The sequence below is a fragment of the Engystomops pustulosus genome, chromosome 11, assembly GCF_040894005.1.
Source record: "Engystomops pustulosus chromosome 11, aEngPut4.maternal, whole genome shotgun sequence".
In the NCBI taxonomy this organism is placed as follows: domain Eukaryota; kingdom Metazoa; phylum Chordata; class Amphibia; order Anura; family Leptodactylidae; genus Engystomops; species Engystomops pustulosus.
In genome coordinates, this window is record NC_092421.1 from 9,205,112 (window position 1) to 9,227,899 (window position 22,788).

At 45.3% G+C, this 22,788-nt stretch overlaps 1 protein-coding gene across 5 annotated transcripts in view; it reads right to left on the bottom strand.

Moving 5' to 3' along the window:
* Positions 1-6,567: 6,567 nt before the first annotated feature.
* The window catches only part of LOC140106100 (uncharacterized), a 69,741-nt gene continuing 53,520 nt past the window's right edge, over positions 6,568-22,788 (bottom strand). For 2 of the 5 annotated variants that reach the window (XM_072130335.1, XM_072130334.1), the window contains exons 2-7: positions 20,647-20,779; positions 18,874-19,047; positions 16,168-16,234; positions 15,535-15,632; positions 12,688-12,790; positions 6,568-11,247 (exon numbers count right to left, since the gene is read on the bottom strand). In XM_072130335.1, the coding sequence (XP_071986436.1) occupies positions 10,334-11,247; positions 12,688-12,790; positions 15,535-15,632; positions 16,168-16,234; positions 18,874-19,047; positions 20,647-20,724 (1,434 nt within the window). In that variant the 5' untranslated portion in view covers positions 20,725-20,779 and the 3' untranslated portion in view covers positions 6,568-10,333. Of the gene's footprint in view, positions 11,248-12,687; positions 12,791-15,534; positions 15,633-16,167; positions 16,235-18,873; positions 19,048-20,646; positions 20,792-22,788 lie in introns of all 5 variants that reach the window. The other 3 variants (XM_072130333.1, XM_072130332.1, XM_072130336.1) reach the window with 2 other exon arrangements.

Below are 22,788 nucleotides of genomic sequence, written 5' to 3' on the forward strand. Positions count from 1 at the left end.
AGAATTGTTCGGCACCAGTTTGGTTTGGGAAATGTGGGAGGGCTGGTTGACCTCTGGAAACTTTCATTTATATCTTAAAAACGATAGCGGCACAAACGAAAATTTCTGCAGCACAAATGTTTGACACCAATTTTGTTTGATTTGAACAAGGGGTGTGTGTGTGTGTGTGTGTGTTCGCGTGTGTTCGCTCAGGTCCCTCAGCCATGCCCCTTCCTTCTCAAATCAGCCAGCTCAGTGCTGCTGCCTCCTCACTGGGACCACACATGCTCAGGTTTATATAATCCTGATTATCACCTTGGAGCGTAGAGAAAAAGGGGGAAAGACTTACAATAAACCCTGAGGTCAGGGGTGACACAAAGCATCTGTATCACACGAGGTAACGGCCCTTTCTAGTGAGAAATCTGCTGAAACTTGAGGTTTTGGAGTGTGGGAGGAAACCGGAGGACATAACAAGTAATTCGGCTCCTCTTGCCCTGTAACCTGCTGTCTGCATATCAATGATGATACCATAGTACTTTCAAGTGGACCCAGCTGTTCCACAAATTTTGCATAATAATCATCCAGTGGATGTACATCAAGAGCACCACCAATGATCCCCTCTGGAGCTCCTGGTATTTGCCCTCTGTATCAGTGTCACTAATTATATAGCGTTGATGGTGGAAGCTTTTTCCGAACTGGTTGATGCCACAGGATGAGATTACTTGTCCTAGTTAGCGCGCCATTGCCGCATGAGGACGAGTATTCTTGTCCCGATGATCCACTCGCGCAGCATCAGCCTGATCCGCAGTAGTCGTGCTGTGTATGCCCTGCACGAAGATCTCTGGGCAGTTTAACCACTTAGCTGCCGTGATGAAGCACAACCTGTCACTCCCCTGGCCTGAACAAGACCTCTAAGACTGCCATGTACGGAGACCTCTTAGGCCCAGTCCAAGACTAATCAGGCAGTGAAAGACTGACAGATGCAATATATTGCAGTACAGAAGTGTATTCCATCACTTCTAGAAGTATTCAACCCACTCTATCAGCACCTATATAGTAGGTTGTAAGCTCTTGTGTCACCCCCTCATCCTCATAGACTGTAAGCTCTTGTGTCCACCTCATCCTCATAGACTGGAAGCTCTTGTGTCCACCTCATCCTCATAGACTGGAAGCTCTTGTGTCACCCCCTCATCCTCATAGACTGTAAGCTCTTGTGTCCCCCCTCATCCTCATAGACTGTAAGCTCTTGTGTCCACCTCATCCTCATAGACTGTAAGCTCTTGTGTCACCCCCTCATCCTCATAGACTGTAAGCTCTTGTGTCACCCCCTCATCCTCACTGTAAGCTTGTGTCACCCCCTCATCCTCATAGACTGTGAGCTCTTGTGTTGCCCCCTCATCCTCATAGACTGTAAGCTCTTGTGTCCACCTCATCCTCATAGACTGTAAGCTCTTGTGTCACCCCCACATCCTCATTAGACTGTAAGCTCTTGTGTCACCCCCTCATCCTCATAGACTGTAAGCTTTTGTGTCACCCCCTCATAGAATGTAAGCTCGTGTCACCCCCTCATCCTCATAGACTGTAAGCTCTTGTGTCCCCCCTCATCCTCATAGACTGTAAGCTCTTGTGTCACCCCCTCATCCTCATAGACTGTAAGCTCTCGTGTCACCCCCTCATCCTCATAGTTTGTAAGCTATTGTGTCACACCCTCATCCTCATAGACTGCAAGCTCTTGTGTCACCCCCCCTCATCCTCATAGACTGTAAGCTCTTGTGTCACCCCCTCATCCTCATAGACTGTAAGCTCTTGTGTCACCCCCTCATCCTCATAGACTGTAAGATCTTGTGTCACCCCCTCATCTTCATAGACTGTAAGCTCGTGTCCCCCCCTCATCCTCATAGACTGTGAGCTCTTGTGTCACCTCATCCCCGTAGACTGTAAGCTCTTGTGTCACCCCCTCATCTTCATAGACTGTAAGCTCTTGTGTCATCCCCTCATCCTCATAGACTGTAAGCTCTTGTGTCATCCCCTCATAGACTGTAAGCTCTTGTGTCACCCCCTCATCATCATAGACTGTAAGCTCTTGTGTCATCCCCTCATCCTCATAGACTGTAAGCTCTTGTGTCACCCCCTCATCCTCATAGACTGTAAGCTCTCGTGTCACCCCCTCATCCTCATAGACTGTAAGCTCTCGTGTCACCCCCTCATCCTCATAGACTGTAAGCTCTCGTGTCACCCCCTCATCCTCATAGACTGTAAGCTCTTGTGTCACCCCTTCATCCTCATAGACTGTAAGCTCTTGTGTCACCTCCTCATCCTCATAGACTGAAGGTTAGAAAACAGGAAAAAAGAGGAACACGGAGGGTGGCGCCTCGGGTGATATCGTTTGACAGATGTTGGAGATTCAAATGAAGAGTAGAGGGTGCTCACCTGGTTTTTTCTTGGTTTTTAGGCACATCAAATATAGTAGGGTCCACAGATTCCAGGCGATGGTATCTCAGATGGTAGTTACCATTTTACAAGTTTCAGATTCTCAAAAAGGTTTCTGGGTGGTATAGTTCTAGGGTTCGTTATACCAACTATGCAGCTACCACAACTCTAATGTGCCGGGGTCCCATTAGGGTCCGGAAGACAAGTGGAAAGAGTATTGCAAAAGCGAGTTTACATGGAGCGCTATTAGTAATAACTTACCCCAACAATGGAATATACCAGTCTTGAAACCAACAAAAGTTTTTTTTAAAAACTTTTTAATATTATTTCAAATCAGTTAAAAAAGTAGTATATAAATCTTACAGACAAAGTCCAAATGACGCGTTTCGGGTCACAGACCCTTTCTCAAATACAGGACATAAATGAAAAATCACATTAGTATTGCAGTCTTTAAATAAAGAGTAAGTGTGTACTTACAATTGTGATGCCGTGCGGTGAATGGGTAGGGCGAAAAAGGCGCGAAGTGCAGGTTTTTGGCGCGCCAACGGCAATGAGCCGAGTGGCGCATGCGCAGTAGATTATGGCGCGCCGACGGCATTGAGCCGGGTGGCGCGTGCGCAGTAGGTTAATGTCAGAAGTTGTTGCCGGAAGTACCGGAAGATCAGCATAGTGTGCGGCTGTCATGACAACCGAGCATGTGATCTCGAGGTTTAGGACTTGTAATGTTAAGGGAAATGAGATAAGTGTTTTGTGAGTGTTTGATGCGCATGTCAGGATTTAGCGCTATTGGTTAAGGAGAAGGACAATAAATATATTAGGGTATGGAACGCAAACAATAAAGAAGGTCCATTAATATTTGCCATAAATACTAGATAACAGTCAGTCAATTCATTAAATAAATAAATAAATACATAAATGGATGTATAACTGGACAACGAATTATTAAATGAATAGATAAATGAATAAATAATAATAATAAATACGCTCTCATAAATACTTTAAAAGAATAAGTTAGTATGGAAATAATCAATAATAGAAAGGGAGGGCATGAGGACTATGACTACATATATAAGAATATGATATGATATAAATATCAAAAAATAAAAATCAATATATATCAATACATGTATGCTAAAAGCAATTTTATAAAAATGTATGTTCATATGGACTAGAGTTTGTAAAGTAAAGGGAATGGTATATTCAGATGGTGAAATAATAATATTTGTCTCAAAATACGTTTTCTAGGCTTTCGTTTAATCCTGTGGGTGTCAGGCATTGTAGTTTGAATATCCAAAACATTTCACGTTTCTTCAGGTAGTTGAATCTTTGAGGTGTATTAGATTTTATGTGTTCTATAGGTGTAATGTTAAAATCACCCATGTTGCAACTGTGGTGGGTGGCTGCGTGGCGTGAGACACTATGTAGAGCGAAGCCTTTTTCTATATTTTGTCTGTGTTTGTTGAGTCTTTCCCTCAATGGTTGGATGGTGCGTCCAATATACTGAAGTTTACACTTACATTCCAATAGATATATAACGTATTTTGAGCTACAATTGAGAAAGCTCTTGATGGGGTAGGTTTCTCTAGTAACTGTAGACATAAAATTACTTTGTTTGTGTGTGATTGAGTCGCAACATTTACAGCGATTATGGCCGCATTTAAAGCTCCCTAAAAGTTTCGGAAAGAAAGAAGATTTCGCATTTGCATATCAAATGCGAAATCTTCTTTCTTTCCGAAACTTTTAGGGAGCTTTAAATGCGGCCATAATCGCTGTAAATGTTGCGACTCAATCACACACAAACAAAGTAATTTTATGTCTACAGTTACTAGAGAAACCTACCCCATCAAGAGCTTTCTCAATTGTAGCTCAAAATACGTTATATATCTATTGGAATGTAAGTGTAAACTTCAGTATATTGGACGCACCATCCAACCATTGAGGGAAAGACTCAACAAACACAGACAAAATATAGAAAAAGGCTTCGCTCTACATAGTGTCTCACGCCACGCAGCCACCCACCACAGTTGCAACATGGGTGATTTTAACATTACACCTATAGAACACATAAAATCTAATACACCTCAAAGATTCAACTACCTGAAGAAACGTGAAATGTTTTGGATATTCAAACTACAATGCCTGACACCCACAGGATTAAACGAAAGCCTAGAAAACGTATTTTGAGACAAATATTATTATTTCACCATCTGAATATACCATTCCCTTTACTTTACAAACTCTAGTCCATATGAACATACATTTTTATAAAATTGCTTTTAGCATACATGTATTGATATATATTGATTTTTATTTTTTGATATTTATATCATATCATATTCTTATATATGTAGTCATAGTCCTCATGCCCTCCCTTTCTATTATTGATTATTTCCATACTAACTTATTCTTTTAAAGTATTTATGAGAGCGTATTTATTATTATTATTTATTCATTTATCTATTCATTTAATAATTCGTTGTCCAGTTATACATCCATTTATGTATTTATTTATTTATTTAATGAATTGACTGACTGTTATCTAGTATTTATGGCAAATATTAATGGACCTTCTTTATTGTTTGCGTTCCATACCCTAATATATTTATTGTCCTTCTCCTTAACCAATAGCGCTAAATCCTGACATGCGCATCAAACACTCACAAAACACTTATCTCATTTCCCTTAACATTACAAGTCCTAAACCTCGAGATCACATGCTCGGTTGTCATGACAGCCGCACACTATGCTGATCTTCCGGTACTTCCGGCAACAACTTCTGACATTAACCTACTGCGCACGCGCCACCCGGCTCAATGCCGTCGGCGCGCCATAATCTACTGCGCATGCGCCACTCGGCTCATTGCCGTTGGCGCGCCAAAAACCTGCACTTCGCGCCTTTTTCGCCCTACCCATTCACCGCACGGCATCACAATTGTAAGTACACACTTACTCTTTATTTAAAGACTGCAATACTAATGTGATTTTTCATTTATGTCCTGTATTTGAGAAAGGGTCTGTGACCCGAAACGCGTCATTTGGACTTTGTCTGTAAGATTTATATACTACTTTTTTAACTGATTTGAAATAATATTAAAAAGTTTTTAAAAAAAACTTTTGTTGGTTTCAAGACTGGTATATTCCATTGTTGGGGTAAGTTATTACTAATAGCGCTCCATGTAAACTCGCTTTTGCAATACTCTTTCCAATCCTCATAGACTGTAAGCTCTTGTGTCACCCTCATCCTCATAGACTGTAAGCTCTTGTGTCCCCCCCTCATCCTCATAGACTGTAAGCTCTTGTGTCACCCCTTCATCCTCATAGACTGTAAGCTCTTGTGTCACCCCTTCATCCTCATAGACTGTAAGCTCTTGTGTCACCCCCTTATCCTTAAACCTTAAATCCTGCGCTCACTCCGAATCTGTCAGATCGTCTGACGGCACGCCCTCTCGCAGATTTCTGTTGCATGACATCAGCGTAGCTGCACCAAAATCCGATCACGTGCGACACAATCCCCTGCTAAATACCTGTCCCAGCGGCGCAAATCCCAAAAACCATGAACAGTCCGACAAAAGTGCGATCCGCGACGCTTAGTAAATAAGCCCCAATGTCAGAATTCAGGAGATCAGGTTAGTGATGTCTCTGGATGCAGGAGCATTAGTTCCAATGAAGGGGCTGTTCTGGGATGAGGGGAGAGCTTGACTTCAGTGTTAAACTCTCCGCCTCCTTGACTTTTTACAACCAATTTACACCTCGCTTCAAAGTAGATTCTCTGGATGACGCCGCCGCACTGGCCCATGTAAGATTCTAGAATCTCGAAGGTTTTCAGCTGCTTCACAACATACTAATAGTGGTTTATTAGACCAATTTCTGATGACAGGTTCCCTTTAAATTAATCATTTAGAAAATACAACATCTACCACATAAAACAATCCCTCATATACCGGTGTCAGGTGAAAAAAAGCAAAAAAGTTATGGTACGTCTGCTGGATGTTAGGAAAGGAAAAACTAAAAAAAAATCCTGTCCGGAAGGCCGTTTTTTTTTTACATTTCTTCGTATTGAACATATAAATCTCGCCCGCATCTCTCCACCAAATGTTCATATGGACTTAGAAAGAGCCTATAACAAAACAGAAGCAAATACCCAAAATGTAGACAAAGTAAACAGCAAAGGTTTTAATCTTAGAAGCTTCCTTACCCACCCAGGTCAACATCTGCAAAGAGTTTGTATGTTCTCTCCGTGTTTGCGTGGGTTTCCTCCGGGTACTCCGGTTTCCTCCCACACTCCAAAACATACTGTTAGGTTGTTTAGATTGTGAGCCCCATGGGGACAGGGACCAATTTGACATGCTTTGTGCAGCGCTGCGTAATCTGTGTGTGCTATATAAATAAAGAATTATTATTATTATTATTATTTATTACTATTACATGCGTATAATATGGGGCTCTTCATCCATGGACCTTCTCCTCCGTATTGTAGGACCCGGAAAATGCCGCAAAGTAGTTCCTGGACAAGTTTCACTAGAAATCCATTACAGGCAGTCCCCGAGTTACATACAAGATCGTTTCTCCAGGTTTATTCTTAAGTTGAATTTGTATGTAAGTCGGAACTGTATATTTTGTAATTGTAACCCCGGCCAAAAATTTTTTTGGTCTCGGTGACAATGGGATTTTAAAACTTTTGGGTTGTCACAAGAAACAGGAGTAACAATAAAGCTTCATTACAGACACCATTGATATTACAGGCGGTCCCTGGGTTACATACAAGATAGGTTCTGTAGGTTTGTTCTTAAGTTGAATTTGTATGTAAGTCGGAACTGTATATTTTATAATTGTAACTGCAGACAAATTTTTTTTTTTGTCTCTGTGACTATTGGATTTTAAAAATGTTGGGTTGGGAATCCGGATTAACACTAAAGCTTCATTACAGACACATTTAATAACAGTTATAGCTGATTATTCTAGCTTTGGACTAAAGTACAATAAATTACTAATATCCAGTGGTCCGTTTGTAACTAGGGGTCGTCTGTAAGTCGGGTGTTCTTAAGTAGGGGACCGACTGTATAGCCTGGGGCTAAAATACTGTAAATTACCAACATCCAAAGGGCTGTTCGTAACTAGGGGTCGTCTGTAAGTCGGGTGTAAGGAGGGGATCACATATCCATTTGGTTGTGAGTGAGGGCCTATCATTCCCCCAGCTCTTTTGCCTACATATTAGATGAAGAATTAGTCTGTAGCACAACCTCACAGCTCTTCCCGACCCTTCCACTTTCTAGTCGATCACCGATTACGCCCTCCTGCGCACACCTGCCCATAAGGACCTGCTCCATTATTTTAGGCCAGGGCAGTCAGCTCATGCACGGGACCTCGTGTTACCCACTAAATCAGCGGCTAGCGCACTACCGTAAGTTATTTTTGATACTGTTTGTAGGTGAAGTGTTGTAAACATTTTTTCTAATATACTTCACTAAGAAATTCTCCTTAGTCTGTAAAGTAAAAGGTTGCAATGTTTTCTTAGTTACAATGTTACTTCTACTTTGCTACGGCAAATCTGTCTGACAAGCTGTTTCGTTACACACCTTTCTGATCTCTCGCTGGCTGTAGTATGCTATGAGAATACTTTTAGCTTTGTCAAAGATCAAGCTGAAAGTGAATGGGTTAATCCTCCCTTCTCTTAGCTGTGTAACCAAACACGGGAAGATTAGATGTGAGCTCATGCAGCCTCCATAGACACACACTGTACAGGCTGCAATACACATCTCTATGGGAGGGAGGAGCTATGAAAGGGAAGGGATTAATCCTCCCATCTCACAGCTGTGTAACCAAACACGGGGAGATTAGATGTGAGCTCATGCTGCCTCCATAGACACACACTGTACAGGCTGCAATACAAATCTCTATGGGAGGGGAGGAGCTTGAGGAGCTATGAAAGTGAAGCAGTAAATCCTCCCTTCTCAGAGCTGTTTAACCAAACACAGAAAGATTAGACGTGAGCTCATGCAGCCTCCATATACACACACTGTACAGGCTGCAATACACATCTCTGTGGGAGGGGAGGAGCTATGAAAGTGAATGGGATAATCTTCCCATCTCAGAGCTGTGTAACCAAACACAAAGATTAGATGTGAGATCATGCATCCTTCATAGACACACACTATACAGGCTGCAATACACATCTCTATTGGGAGGGAGGAGCTATGAAAGTGAATGGGATAATCCTCCCATCTCAGAGCTGTGTAACCAAACACAGAAAGATTTGACGTGCGCTCATGCTGCCTCCATAGACACACACTGTACAGGCGGAAATACACATCTCTATGGGATGGAGGAGCTGGATTCGTTTTATGCACTAAGAAGAATGTGTTAATGAAGGTGTATTAGAAGTTATTATGAAGTACTATATGTGGGAAAGCTCTTTTCGGCTAATGAGTAAAACTGCTTAGATAAGCAGAACTAGCCGGTAATACCTCAGTAAGGGGTAACATCATCCGGCCTATTAAAACATTCATAAAAAAGGAGTTGCCTGAACACTACATATAATCAGGACACAGTGTTACATATTTATAGATATGTATTATAACCCCCCCCCCCTGATCTTGGCTTGACCTTATCATTGCTTCAAGGTGCAGATTTCGGAGCCGGCAATCCTGTCGTCTTCTGTTAGATTCGGAGGGAAAAATCGCTGAATTTGAAAAACAGGGAGGAATCAAGCAGCAGATAATAAGTGTCTGTACTGAGCAAATACAAGGTCCCAAGTCTGACCAATCATTTCATCCAAAACCAACAAGATGGTAAATGACAGCGCATGCGTCCCCGGCTCCAGACTCATTCCTAACAAGTATCCGATGGATTGAATGTTCCACCTGACAGATATTACAGGCAGTCCCCGGGTTACTTACTGGATACGTTTTTCAGGTTTGTTCTTAAGTTGAATTTGTATGCAAGTCGGAACTGTATATTTTATAATCGTAGATCCAGGCAAAATTTTATTTTGTCCCTGTGTCACTTGTATTTTCACAATTTTGTCATGGGAACAAGGATCAGTAAAGCTTCATTACAGACACCTTACAGCCGATCATTGCAGTCCGGGACTATACTAACATCCAGAGAGTTCACCAGGGGTCAGAGGGGTCCGTCTGTAACTTGTGTGTCCTTAAAGGAAAACTACCATTTGTTCTCATTCATTGTGAACCAAACGTACGTTGAGAATGCTGTAGACTGATGCAGCAACATATCTTGTTTGATCCCTGATCTGAGTGGTTTTGCTCTAAAAACAATTATAAAATTCAGGACCTTGGGAAAGCTGGGTGCAGACTGGCTGCTGTACATAAACACATTAAACAGAGCTGCCTGATCTGTCCAGACAGAACTAATCAACCTGAGCTGGATGACTCATAAACAGCAGTTAGGGGATGGTGCAGCAATAGATTACTTCTGCCTGTCAGGGAGAACACAGTATTTACAACCTTCTCTGGTGCAGTACATAACTAATGTAAGAGGAGAAGCGCCGGGGCAGCCACAGGAGCATCAGAGACTCATTATCATCATTTTATAATAGTTTTTTCAGCAAAAACCAATCAGCAAAGGGATTATACAAGATATGTTTCTGCATCAGTGTAGCTGCAGCAGTCTCAAGGTTTGTTTGCTTCATAATGCATCACATCACATGGTAGGTTTCCTTTTAGTCGGGGACCGCCTGGACAACCATTGGCATTTTTAAGCCGAGATGGACAGCTAAGGAAATTCGGATGTCCCAAAAACCAACGGGCTTAATAATACTTGTACCAATAATTTGAGCAGCTGCATACGGAAGCCCCAAGACAATCCTCCTCCGAAAACCAAAGAGACAGTCTTTAAGGAGAAGTATCGACTAATCCGCTGCAGAGGTTTCCTCACCTTTCCTGTAGAAATAATGGAACAGGTTTATCTAGTTTCCGGCCGCCGCATGAACTTTTCGGTGTTTGTCCAGAATTGATTTTTGTGTAAAGCACTTCCCGCAATCGGAGCAGGGAAAGGGCCTCTCGCCGTTGTGGATCCTCTGGTGCTGAATGAGGACCGACTTGTACGTGAACGATCTGCCGCACTCTAAGCAAGGATACGGCTTCTCTCCGGTGTGAATTTTTTTATGCCGTATGAGATCCGATTGAAATCGGAAACATTTGCCGCACTCCGGGCACAGGAAGGGCTTCTCGCCCGTGTGGATCTTCTGGTGTTGGGCAAGGTGCGACTTTTGGGTAAAGGATTTTCCGCAGTCGGAGCAGGTGTACGGTTTGTCACTGGAGTGGATCAGAAGATGTTCACCGAGAGATGATTTTTGATTGAAACATTTTCCGCACTCGGGACAAGCATATGGTTTTTCGCCTGTGTGAATTCTCTGATGCTTGAAGAGAACAGATCTCTGCGCGAAGCTCTTCCCGCAGTCCAGACAGGAGAAGGGTTTCTCACCGTTGTGAATCCGCTGATGCTGAATGAGAACAGATTTATAAGTGAAACTTCTTCCGCACTCGGAACATGTGAATGGCTTCTCCCCCGTGTGGATTCTCTCATGTCTGATCAGATCCGACTTGTAAGAAAAGCATTTGCCACAATAAGAACAGGAGAAGGGCTTCTCACCATTCAGGACTCTCTGATGGATAGACAGAGGTTTGGTTTTACCACGGCCGACGCTACTAGAGGTCCCTGTGCTGGATAAACGCTGCTCACATTTATGGAGAGGGGGTGAGAAGTAGGGATTGTGTGGGATAATGGCATCTTCTCCAATGGAAACTTGTTGAAGTTCATTCTCCTCTCTTTTACACACAGAAAAATCTTCTGGGATATCCCTGCTGCTGTGTGCATATCCTGGGGAAAAAACACAAACTTTTATAATCGGTCCAGTATAGGCCAGTTTATAGCTTAAAGGAGGGTTTCCCAGGAACACGAGGGCTTCAGTGGGGTCCCACTTACCTCTGTTGGACCCCTCGTCGCTCCATCAGACTAATGGAGCAGACGTCTGCACATGACCGTTCTGCTCCATTCATCTCTATGGAGCTTCAGTGGGGTCCCACTTACCTCCTCTGGACCCCTCGTCACTCCATCAGACTAATGGAGCAGATGGCTGCACATGACCATTCTGCTCCATTCATCTCTATGGAGCTTCAGTCCCACTTACCTCTGTTGGACCCCTCATTGCTCCATCAGACTAATGGAGCAGATGGCTGCACATGACCGTTCTGCTCCATTCATCTCTATGAAGCTGTCGGAGATCGGTGATCCCGGCTTCGGTGTTAATTCCAAAAAATACATCAAATAAGAAATGTAGGAACCACAATCCAATAAGGATTCAATCACGCAATCAGCTTTAAAAGGGGTTTTTCCACCACAAACTTGCTGATCAGTGGGGGTTTTAGTGCTGAGACCCCCCACAGATCACAAAAACAAGGATTCTCCTGGGGTCCCACGTACCTCCGTCGGAACCCTCGATGCTCCGTTAGACTAATGGAACATGACCGTTCTGCTCCATTAATCTCTATGGAGCTGACGGAAATTGCAGAGCCCAGCGCTCACTGATCTCCGTCAGCTCCGTAGAGATTGATGGTTTCATGATCTGTGGGGGTCTCATCAATGTGACCCCCACTGATCAGTAAGTTACCCTATCCCGTGGATAGGGTATAACCTTTATTTGTGGGAAAACCCCTTTATTCTTTCGGTGCAGCCAATGTGCGCGGTCATGGTCGTGTATGTGTTCTTTCCTGTCGTTTGGTTCCAGTCTGGGAGGTGTCCCCCATCTAGAGCAGCGCCTGTACAGTAGGTCATGGACAGTAACACAACTCCACAGATGGGGTCACTAATAGTACATAGAAGCACACCAGTAATCTCCCTGACCATATGCACCCCAGCTAACAGAATATAGGCAGTCCCCAGGTTACATACAAGATGGGGTTCCATAGGTTTGCTCTTTAGTTGAATTTGTATGTAAGTCGAAACTGTATATTTTATAATTGTAGTTCCAGACAAAAACATTTTTTTGTCCCAGTGACAATTGGAGTTTCAACATTTTTTGCTGTAATGGGACCAAGGATGATCAATAAAGCTTCATTACAGACACCTTACAGCTGATCATTGCAGCCTGGGACTATAGTAACATCCAGAGAGGTCACCAGAGGTCACAGAGGGCATAGGGGTCCGTCTGTAACTAGGGGTCGTCTGTAAGTCGCATGTCCTTAAGTAGGGGACCGCCTGTATATATACAGTCATGGATGGAAAGTTCTGTTCAGACTGGAGATGGAAGTACAAACTCACCCGGACTCATACCTGGAGGACCGTCCTCATCTGTGTGTGTCTGGTCACTCCTCATGTACTCGTCATCTATAACTTCCACTTTTACATCCAGCAGGCCTTCCTCCTAAGTAACAATTACAAGAAATAACATAGTTACAGCCAGAAAGGCCTTAGCCTTCTGATAGATGGTTCACAGATCCCTACACCATCCATTTGAAGAAAACTGTTTATCTCCCATAAAAACCAAGCATGGATAAACCAGGAACATTACTCAAAGATCCAGGCACTGTGACCATGATAATCTGCTTATATGTGTTACCCATGGCCTCCTTCCTTCTAAAATCCTCTATTATGCTACACTAATGCACCTGAAGGGCTCTGGGGAGAGTTATCAGAGCCCCTCTGTGCTGTGGCTTCATAGGCTGTTACACTTTGCAGGAGCATTTCCCCTCCCCTGCTGTGTGCCGGCACTTCATCAGCTGCAGTGAGATTATAGACAGAGGGAGAATGGAGTGCTCACGGAACGGATGAGGAGACAGTGTTACATCCTGTGAAGCTGCCACACAGAGGAGCTTTGGTAACACCTCCAGGATCATTAGCATAATTATAAAAGTTGATGTTAGAAGGAAATAGGATAACAAATATAAGAAGATACCACAGTCACGGTGCCTGGATCTATGAGTAAGTGTACCTGGTATATCAGGGTGGATATTGATGGTAGAATTTGTACTGTCGCATTTACAATCACCAGATTTTGCACAGTTGTTGCCTGTGACTCGGGGAACGTCTTAAACTAGGTTTTGAGCCGAAATTTTCACCCAGTGATCACCCTGAGCTGTGATTCGTTACTATAGGCAATGAGTACAAGATGCTTATGTGTGAGGTAAGATGTTGCCGAAAGAGACTGCCGGCGGCGGACAGACAGTCGCCGAAAGAGACTGCCGGCGGCGGACAGACAGTCGCCGAAAGAGACTGCCGGCGGCGGACAGACAGTCGCCGAAAGAGACTGCCGGCGGCGGACAGACAGTCGCCGAAAGAGACTGCCGGCGGCGGACAGACAGTCGCCGAAAGAGACTGCCGGCGGCGGACAGACAGTCGCCGAAAGAGACTGCCGGCGGCGGACAGACAGTCGCCGAAAGAGACTGCCGGCGGCGGACAGACAGTCGCCGAAAGAGACTGCCGGCGGCGGACAGACAGTCGCCGAAAGAGACTGCCGGCGGCGGACAGACAGTCGCCGAAAGAGACTGCCGGCGGCGGACAGACAGTCGCCGAAAGAGACTGCCGGCGGCGGACAGACAGTCGCCGAAAGAGACTGCCGGCGGCGGACAGACAGTCGCCGAAAGAGACTGCCGGCGGCGGACAGACAGTCGCCGAAAGAGACTGCCGGCGGCGGACAGACAGTCGCCGAAAGAGACTGCCGGCGGCGGACAGACAGTCGCCGAAAGAGACTGCCGGCGGCGGACAGACAGTCGCCGAAAGAGACTGCCGGCGGCGGACAGACAGTCGCCGAAAGAGACTGCCGGCGGCGGACAGACAGTCGCCGAAAGAGACTGCCGGCGGCGGACAGACAGTCGCCGAAAGAGACTGCCGGCGGCGGACAGACAGTCGCCGAAAGAGACTGCCGGCGGCGGACAGACAGTCGCCGAAAGAGACTGCCGGCCGCGGACAGACAGTCGCCGAAAGAGACTGCCGGCCACAGACAGACAGTCACCGAAAGAGACTGCCGGCCACAGACAGACAGTCGCCGAAAGAGACTGCCGGCCACAGACAGACAGTCGCCGAAAGAGACTGCCGGCGGCGGACAGACAGTCGCCGAAAGAGACTGCCGGCGGCGGACAGACAGTCACCGAAAGAGACTGCCGGCCACAGACAGACAGTCACCGAAAGAGACTGCCGGCCACAGACAGACAGTCACCGAAAGAGACTGCCGGCCACAGACAGACAGTCACCGAAAGAGACTGCCGGCCACAGACAGACAGTCACCGAAAGAGACTGCCGGCCACAGACAGACAGTCGCCGAAAGAGACTGCCGGCGGCGGACAGACAGTCACCGAAAGAGACTGCCGGCCACAGACAGACAGTCACCGAAAGAGACTGCCGGCCACAGACAGACAGTCACCGAAAGAGACTGCCGGCCACAGACAGACAGTCACCGAAAGAGACTGCCGGCGGCGGACAGACAGTCGCCGAAAGAGACTGCCGGCGGCGGACAGACAGTCACCGAAAGAGACTGCCGGCCACAGACAGACAGTCACCGAAAGAGACTGCCGGCCACAGACAGACAGTCACCGAAAGAGACTGCCGGCCACAGACAGACAGTCACCGAAAGAGACTGCCGGCGGCGGACAGACAGTCGCCGAAAGAGACTGCCGGCGGCGGACAGACAGTCGCCGAAAGAGACTGCCGGCGGCGGACAGACAGTCGCCGAAAGAGACTGCCGGCGGCGGACAGACAGTCACCGAAAGAGACTGCCGGCCACAGACAGACAGTCACCGAAAGAGACTGCCGGCCACAGACAGACAGTCACCGAAAGAGACTGCCGGCCACAGACAGACAGTCACTGAAAGAGACTGCCGTCTATAGATACATATAAAATATTTTTTTTAATTCTATTTTGTTGTAGCTAAGAGCAGTTATTTACTTTCCGGGGCAACGCCGGGAGCTACAACTAGTAGGATATAAAAGGGAAGGAGCTCACATATCATTCATAAACTGTGGTGCGGCTCTCCGGTCACATTATTTACAGCCAAGCTCCTATATTACTCAGGTGCGTTCCCTGATTGGCTCTAAATATTTTTGGGAGCTCCTTCTCTTTTTTTTGTAGGAGAAAAAAAAAATAAATAAAAGAAGGAAGTCGGATCCATCCACCTGATCATCCAGAGGTTTCTCATTACTTTCCTCCTTATAACTCTGGGAATATAAAGGACTGGGACTTCTGTCTGGTGAATCTCCTCTCCTGGAACTACCTGTGGGAAACACAATCGCGTGGTTACAATATTTCTATTATATAATGTATTGCACGTGCCCCCTGGGGGCGGGAATTCACAAACCAATGATGTTTGTATGTTTAAAGCAATGAAGGATTTTAAAACAGGATGAAGGATTGTAAACCCAGCACACTGACATACTGGTGTGCGCCCCCTCTGGCAGGATCTGCTCTTCTTTTAGCGTCTTATGCCCTGGTTTTTAGAAAAATATGCTTTTAAAATTATCCAAATGCGCCCGAGGGGCTCCAGGATCAATTAAGTTATGAAACCCAGATCCCCTCAGACTCATTGGCATAATTTTAAAACCATTTTATGTATAAACAAGGGCATAAGACACTAAAAGAATAGCGAATAGCGCACCAGTATGTCAGTGTGCTTGGTTTACAATCCTTCATCCTGGTGGTAGATTTCCTTTAAGCCCTAAAACTAAATGTAGCAGATGCAGTTTCCAGTGCAGCGTGTGGACTGATCCTTAAATTCCTCTCCTTTTTCATCAAAGGGCATCTCCTCTTACCCTGTGAGTTCATGGACTTGTGATTCGCATTCAGATCGTCCTGGTGTTCTTTTAAGTAATTCCATTCCTGGGTAAAAAAAAAAAAATGTAAAAATTAAAAAGTGAAATCCTGACACGTTGGGCTAAGTTCACACCTGCGTTTCGATCTCCATTATTCCTCCACCAAAACAACAATAAGAAAAGTGGAACGGATCCATAAAAAAAAAAAATCCTTTGAGTTTAATGGCCTAGTGGGCACATGATGCACTCTATTTTTGCAAAAAGGGGCGTCAGCGCATCTAGCACAATGTCTAGCAACCGCGTTTCAAAATATTCTTCTGGATTTTGCCCTTCTACCTTCCCCAATTCTCAAGATCATCAGTTTTTGCTCATAGAGCCAACACTGATGGGACTGTTCATGGACTTCTCGGCGCCTCCTCCACTTCCAGCGGCACGAGGGCAGAGGTATTATGCTGCACTTCCCTCATCCGCCAGAGTAGGTTCCTCTGGGTTTCTGGGTATCGTTCATCTGCAGCCCCTCCACAGAACCTTCCCCTCCATGTCCTCCTCCCCTCCAGACATCTCCTGTGCCAGCATTGTCCAGCCGCACCCCCTTCAACCCGCAAGCACCCAACACCTGCCGGGCACCATCTTGGATTGGCCGGCACTCCACTTTCCCTCTGCTTTCTGCCATTTAATGCCTGTCACACTTCCAATGTGTCTCCACTACTCCCCACATCATCCACTGGAACGAATATATCACTCCCCAAGGGTTGCACAGGATGCCTCAGGACTTTAATAGCGGAGCACAGATACACATTCTTAAAGGAAACCTACCTATTAAGGAAGATCAAATGATAGGTTCACATTCTAAACCCTAACCCATCTTTATCTAATCCTAGTGTACCATTTACAGTAAATTACAGCTTATCTAACTAATATGTACATTTCTGGGAGAGGCTACTGGGGTATGGAGTAGCCCCTCTGCTATCTGTGCCTACCTGCTCATTCCCGGACAATACCTCCCTGATATCGTGTGCTCGGTTTCATGCCTATGCAGAGCGCATGCGCACAGCAGCACCTTGTCGGCTCTGAAGCTACTGCGCGTGTGTTCTGCATAGATATAAGACTATTCAGAGTGCGCATGCACAGCGGCGCCAGGGACACTGAATCAGGGAGGCAGCGCTTGGCAATGAGCAGAGAGGAGGCACAACACAGGCTACTGGGGTATGGAGTAGCCCCTCTGCTATCTGTGCCTACCTGCTCATTCCCGGACAATACCTCCCTGATATCGTGTCCTTGGTTTCGTAGGGCGCCGCGAGCCCATAGAAGTGTATGGGGGACGTAAATCGGCCGCATATATACGTCGGGCGTATATATACGTCCCCCATACTGTAGTGTGAATGCAGCGTTCACACATTGTGTTAATGTAAATGTAAAGTTAAAAGGGTTTTCCCACGAACAAAAGTTATAATAATAATAGTTCTTTATTTATATAGCGCACACAGATTCCGCAGCGCTGCACAAAGCTTGTCACATCAGTCCCTGTCCCCAATGGGGCTCACAATCTAATCAACCTACCAGTATATTTTTGGAGTGTGGGAGGAAACTGGAGAACCTGGAAGAAACCAACACAATCACACAGAGAGAACATACAAACTCTTTGCAGATGTTGACCCTGGGACTTAAACCCAGGTACCCAGCGCTGCAAGGCTGTAGTAATAACCACTAAGTCACCGGAAAGTTAGGCCCTATCCGCGAGATAGGACGTACTTTGCTGATCAGTGTGGGTCTCAGTGCTGAGACCCCCACAGATCACGAAAACGAGGGGTCCGATAGGGATCCACGCACCTCCATCGGACCCCCCCGTCGCTCTGTCAGACTAAAGGAGCAGATGGCTGCGCATGACCATTGTGCTCCATTAATCTCTATGGAGCTGACGGAGGTCGGTGAGCGCTGTGCTCGGCACTTTCCGTCAGCTCCAAAGAGATTAATGGAGCCGAACAGTCATGTGCGGCCGTCTGCTCCATTACTTAGCGACGAGGGGTCCAACGGATGTACATGGGACCTCTGGTTTTCGTGATCTGTGGGGGTCACAGCACGGAGACCTGCACTGATCAGCAAGTTAGGCCCAATCCAATGGATAGAGCCGAACTTTTGTTCACGGGAAAACCCATTTTATAAAAAAAAAGTCTAAAAGAACCTGAATTGCCTTCTGTGCTGCGTTACAGCGCTCTCCGCTTTACTCACACTCCCCGGCCCTGCGACAAACCCGCTTTTGCATTTTGTTCTTGTCTTTATGTAATGTATGTGAACCCCTTACTGATTGTCCAGCACCAGGGAATTACTGCTGCTCTATAAATAAATACCATATATACTCGAGTATAAGCCTAGTTTTTCAGCACAAAAAAATGTGGCTTATACTCGAGTAAAAAAAATATATAGGTTTTACCTGTTTTTGGTGGTAAAATTAGGGGCCTCGGCTTATACTAGGGTCGGCTTATACTCGAGTATATACGGTAATAATGAATAATAATGATTATAGTGATAGAAACAACCAACCAATAACCTCCCACCCAGCAAACAATATTGGGCAAACGGTAAATACGTCAGTGACATAAGCCCCGTCCCGGTAGCTTACAGTGGCAGCAGCTCATCTCCCGAGACAAAAGTACCAGACATTGAAATTTACCGTTTTCTTCTCCCATAGGATATCATGCGGCTCACCTCTCCCGTCAGCAGATGAATGATCTTGTACGTGAGAGCCAAGATCTTCTCATCATTGTTCCTCTGGTGCCTCTGTAAGTGAGGGAGGCGCACGGTGATGTGCTTCAGCGTCTTACTCCATCCTCCACATCCAGGTTTACCGCCCCGATCGGCTTTTTGTACGATTACACAATCCTGTATACGGACACATACACAAAAGATTTTGAAGCCATGTTTAGTTGTTCTTAGTAACAGACCCTTTATTCATCATAGAGTGTCAGCTCTTGTGCGCAGAGCCCTCACTCCTATTGTTTCCACCGATGACCTTTTTATTACCATATAACGTCTCTTTTTGATTGTAAATGCACACAAATTGTAAAGGACCGTAAAAAATGACGGATTTATGTAAACATTTATTATTATTGTTCTCAAATCATTGACCACGCCAACGCATCCCAATAGATGGACATATTGGTAATTTCTTAGAGAGTAACTGTAAAGGTTTTTTTTAATTTTTCACAAATAAATAGCTCGTGGGATGTAAAACAACTTTGCCTATTATCTTTGTTACCTATATTTAGTAGTTTCCTTGCTAAAGCCCTCAGATTACCTCATTGCTGTAATGGCTGCCTCCTCTATATGTGCTAATAAGCCTTATGAATCCGTAGTTTGTTTACACTTAGTTTCTGTCGGTTTCCTGGGAGGAGGGGAGGAGCTGCTGCTTCCTGCTCACAGGGGAAGAGGTCATGCTTCAGTGAACTTAGCAGAGCTGGATGTGTATGTAGATGTCTCCTGCACAGAATAGTGAGGTACAAGATCTTCCCTGCTCCTTATGACACCCTCCAATTCAGTTAGTGATTCTACAGAACTTTCTCTGTCTGTCTCTGCTCCTCATGCTGCTCCCCCCTCTTTGTCATAGTCAGTATCAGCTCTGTGCAGATAAGCTATTAACCCTTAGTGCTATAGACAGCACAGGCTATAGACTTCATGTACTAATGATTTCTACTACTTATTACATGTTCCCTGCTCGTCCATGTGATGGAAGCTGCCAGGCTGGTCACCATATACATCCTATATGTGCACTGTGCTGTGCTCACTGGATTTACCTGTGGGAAACTAAATCGATTTAATGCTACATTACTTTGAGAGTGAACATAATGCATCATGGAATCTGTGGGCAAGCTAACTAGCCTCAGCTTGAGGGCAGAAACTGACAGACATTAGTCTCCTCCCATTTCACCTCTTGAGAACAGAGAATGCCATAACTTTGGAAAGAAAAGGGTGAGCAGCACAAAGTAGGCATCAAAGGGGGATACAATGGTTTGGTAAAATCACTATAATTTACAGTTACGCTTTAAAGCAAACCTGTCACCAGGAATGTCGCATTTAGCTGGAGACAATAGCCTATGCTATGCGGATCTTACTGAATCGCGGAAGACCCGAATCCTCGTCGGACAACGCACAGCGGAGATCGCGACGGGATGGGTAAGTAAATGACCCCCACTGTGTCTGCACATGAAGACAGCGTTTGGCCTTTATGTTCTCTCCCAGGTTCACAGCGCTACATATAAACCTAATCCGGCAGAGCTATTGGGAGAGATGGATTGAGACATCTCATCACTTACATGTCATAAAACGCTTTGTGCATTAATAGAAGGAAACCTGTTACAACGTCTCTATAAATAGCACTAGACCCGGACCAGTACCTTTGGGCTTTTCAGCGGTTTGTCTCCGGAGTCTTCTGTGTCTTGGATTTAGAGATTGTCATAGGACATAAGTTGTAAAATGTCTCACCTCTCCGGTCAGCAGACTGATGATCTCCATCGTGAGGTCCAGTAGCCTCTCAGCCATTTGCATTTGATCAATTTCCATTCCAATTGAAGATTTGTACACAATGATATCCTGGATGTGATCGCTTCTATTCCTTCTAAAAAAAAACCTAAATGAGAAAGTCACGCTATAGTTATGTTCTTACTGGGTGAATATGAATACAGCAATACCATATTTAAAGGATTTGAAAAACTAAAAAAAAAAAAAAAAAGCTTCTTTTACACAATGGGGGTCATTTACTAAGGGTCCGATTCGCGTTTTCCCGACGTGTTACCCGAATATTTCCGATTTGCGCCGATTGTACCCGAATTGCCCCAAGATTTTGGCGCACGCGATCGGATTGTTGCGCATCGGCATGCGCGCAACGGAAATCGGGGGACGTGGCCGAGCGAAAACCCGACGGATTCGGAAAAACCACCTCATTTAAAACAAAAAATTGTGTCGCGAAAATTTCACTCACCTTCATCCAGGATAGGCCGGTGAATTTCAGGGCATTCCAGCGGACTTCAGCGCCACCTGGTGGACGGCGGAGGAACTACCATCATAAATCCCGTCCGGACCCGAATCCAGCGCAGAGAACGCGACGCTGGATCGTGAATGGGCCGGGTAAGTAAATCTGCCCCAATGAGTCCCTACCTGATGATCCCTACTGCTGCACTTCTTGACTGTCTCCGATACTACAGAAATCGCTACATGGAGATTAACTGGAGGGGGCAGCTGCAGCCTGTGTCTCCTCGTGCATTCTTCCTCTACTGCACATCACCCCCCTCCCTCTCCTATCTGCTCAAAACGGCCGGGCGTATTCATGAGGGGGAGGGACTAGGGGGCGTGAAGCTTGGCAGTCACCACCGGCCTATGGAGAGGGCGGGGTGGTCCGAAGAAGAGGCAACGCTTCAGACCACCCCCTCGTGAATAAGTTGGGATCGTGGCAGAGTCTCCTAGTGTTATCGGAGGTTTCCAATAACACTATCAGTGTAACACTGCTGCGTTACTTTTGTAAGCAGCTCCCGGGATTTTTTATGGGCGACAGGTCCGTTTTAAATGTACTCAGGATAACAAAATAAAGTGTATATACACCTGTACCCTGATCATCTAACCACATTGTCAGCTCACAGAACTAGAGGCAGCATGAAGTGTCTTCTCATAATGTCCCTGCCCAAACTCTGGAATCTTACCCTGACCATCACTGAGTGATAGGAGCTAAAACAGCAATAACACAGAGTAACATTGTAAAGTAAGGGGCTAAAAATGATCTTTATTGTGTAAACATCAATAGGGGGTTGAGATGTGAGAATTTTCTTTTATGGACAACCCCTTTAACACCTTCACGCACGAGGACGAACCATATCGTGCTTATGCTGAGAGGGGTGTATGGAGAGAGCTCAGGAGCTGAGCTCTCTCCATACACAGCGGGTGTCGGCTGTAATATACAGCTGACTCCGCCTCTTACTGCCACGGTCGGTGCTGGCACCGATCGCGGGAATTAACCTTTTAAGTGCTGCGGTCTAACCCGAACTGCACCTAACTTACCTTTACATGAGCGCTGCCATATTGCATGGCCGATCACAGCCACCCGTGACCAGTCAGTTTCCATAACAGCCTACAATCTCACTGAGACTCGTAGGCTTGCCATGTGTAATGATCTATAATAGCCAGCAGATGGCAGGCTATTAGAAATCATCAGTAATATTGCTATATACTGAAATACAGTAGTATTGCAGTATATAGTATTAGAAATCAGAGCCTGCACGATTAAAATGTACCCTGGAGGGTCTATAATAATGGTTAAAAAAAATAATAGTAAAATTTTAATTAACCCCTTTTCCTTACATCAGATAGAAAAGCAAAGACACAGTAAGAATCATAAACATGTTCAGTATCACCGCATCCCAAAATGCCCGATCTATCAAAAGATAATCACAATTATTCCCAGCGTTTAACCCCGTAGCAGAAAATAGCCCCCAAAATTGAAAGTGCCACTTTTTTTTTGCCATATAAAAAAAATTATATGAAAAGTGATCAAAAGGCCGTCATGTCATCAAAAGTCGCAAAAAAATGACACCACCCACAGCTCCGGGCACCGAAGTATGAAAAAGTTATTAGCGC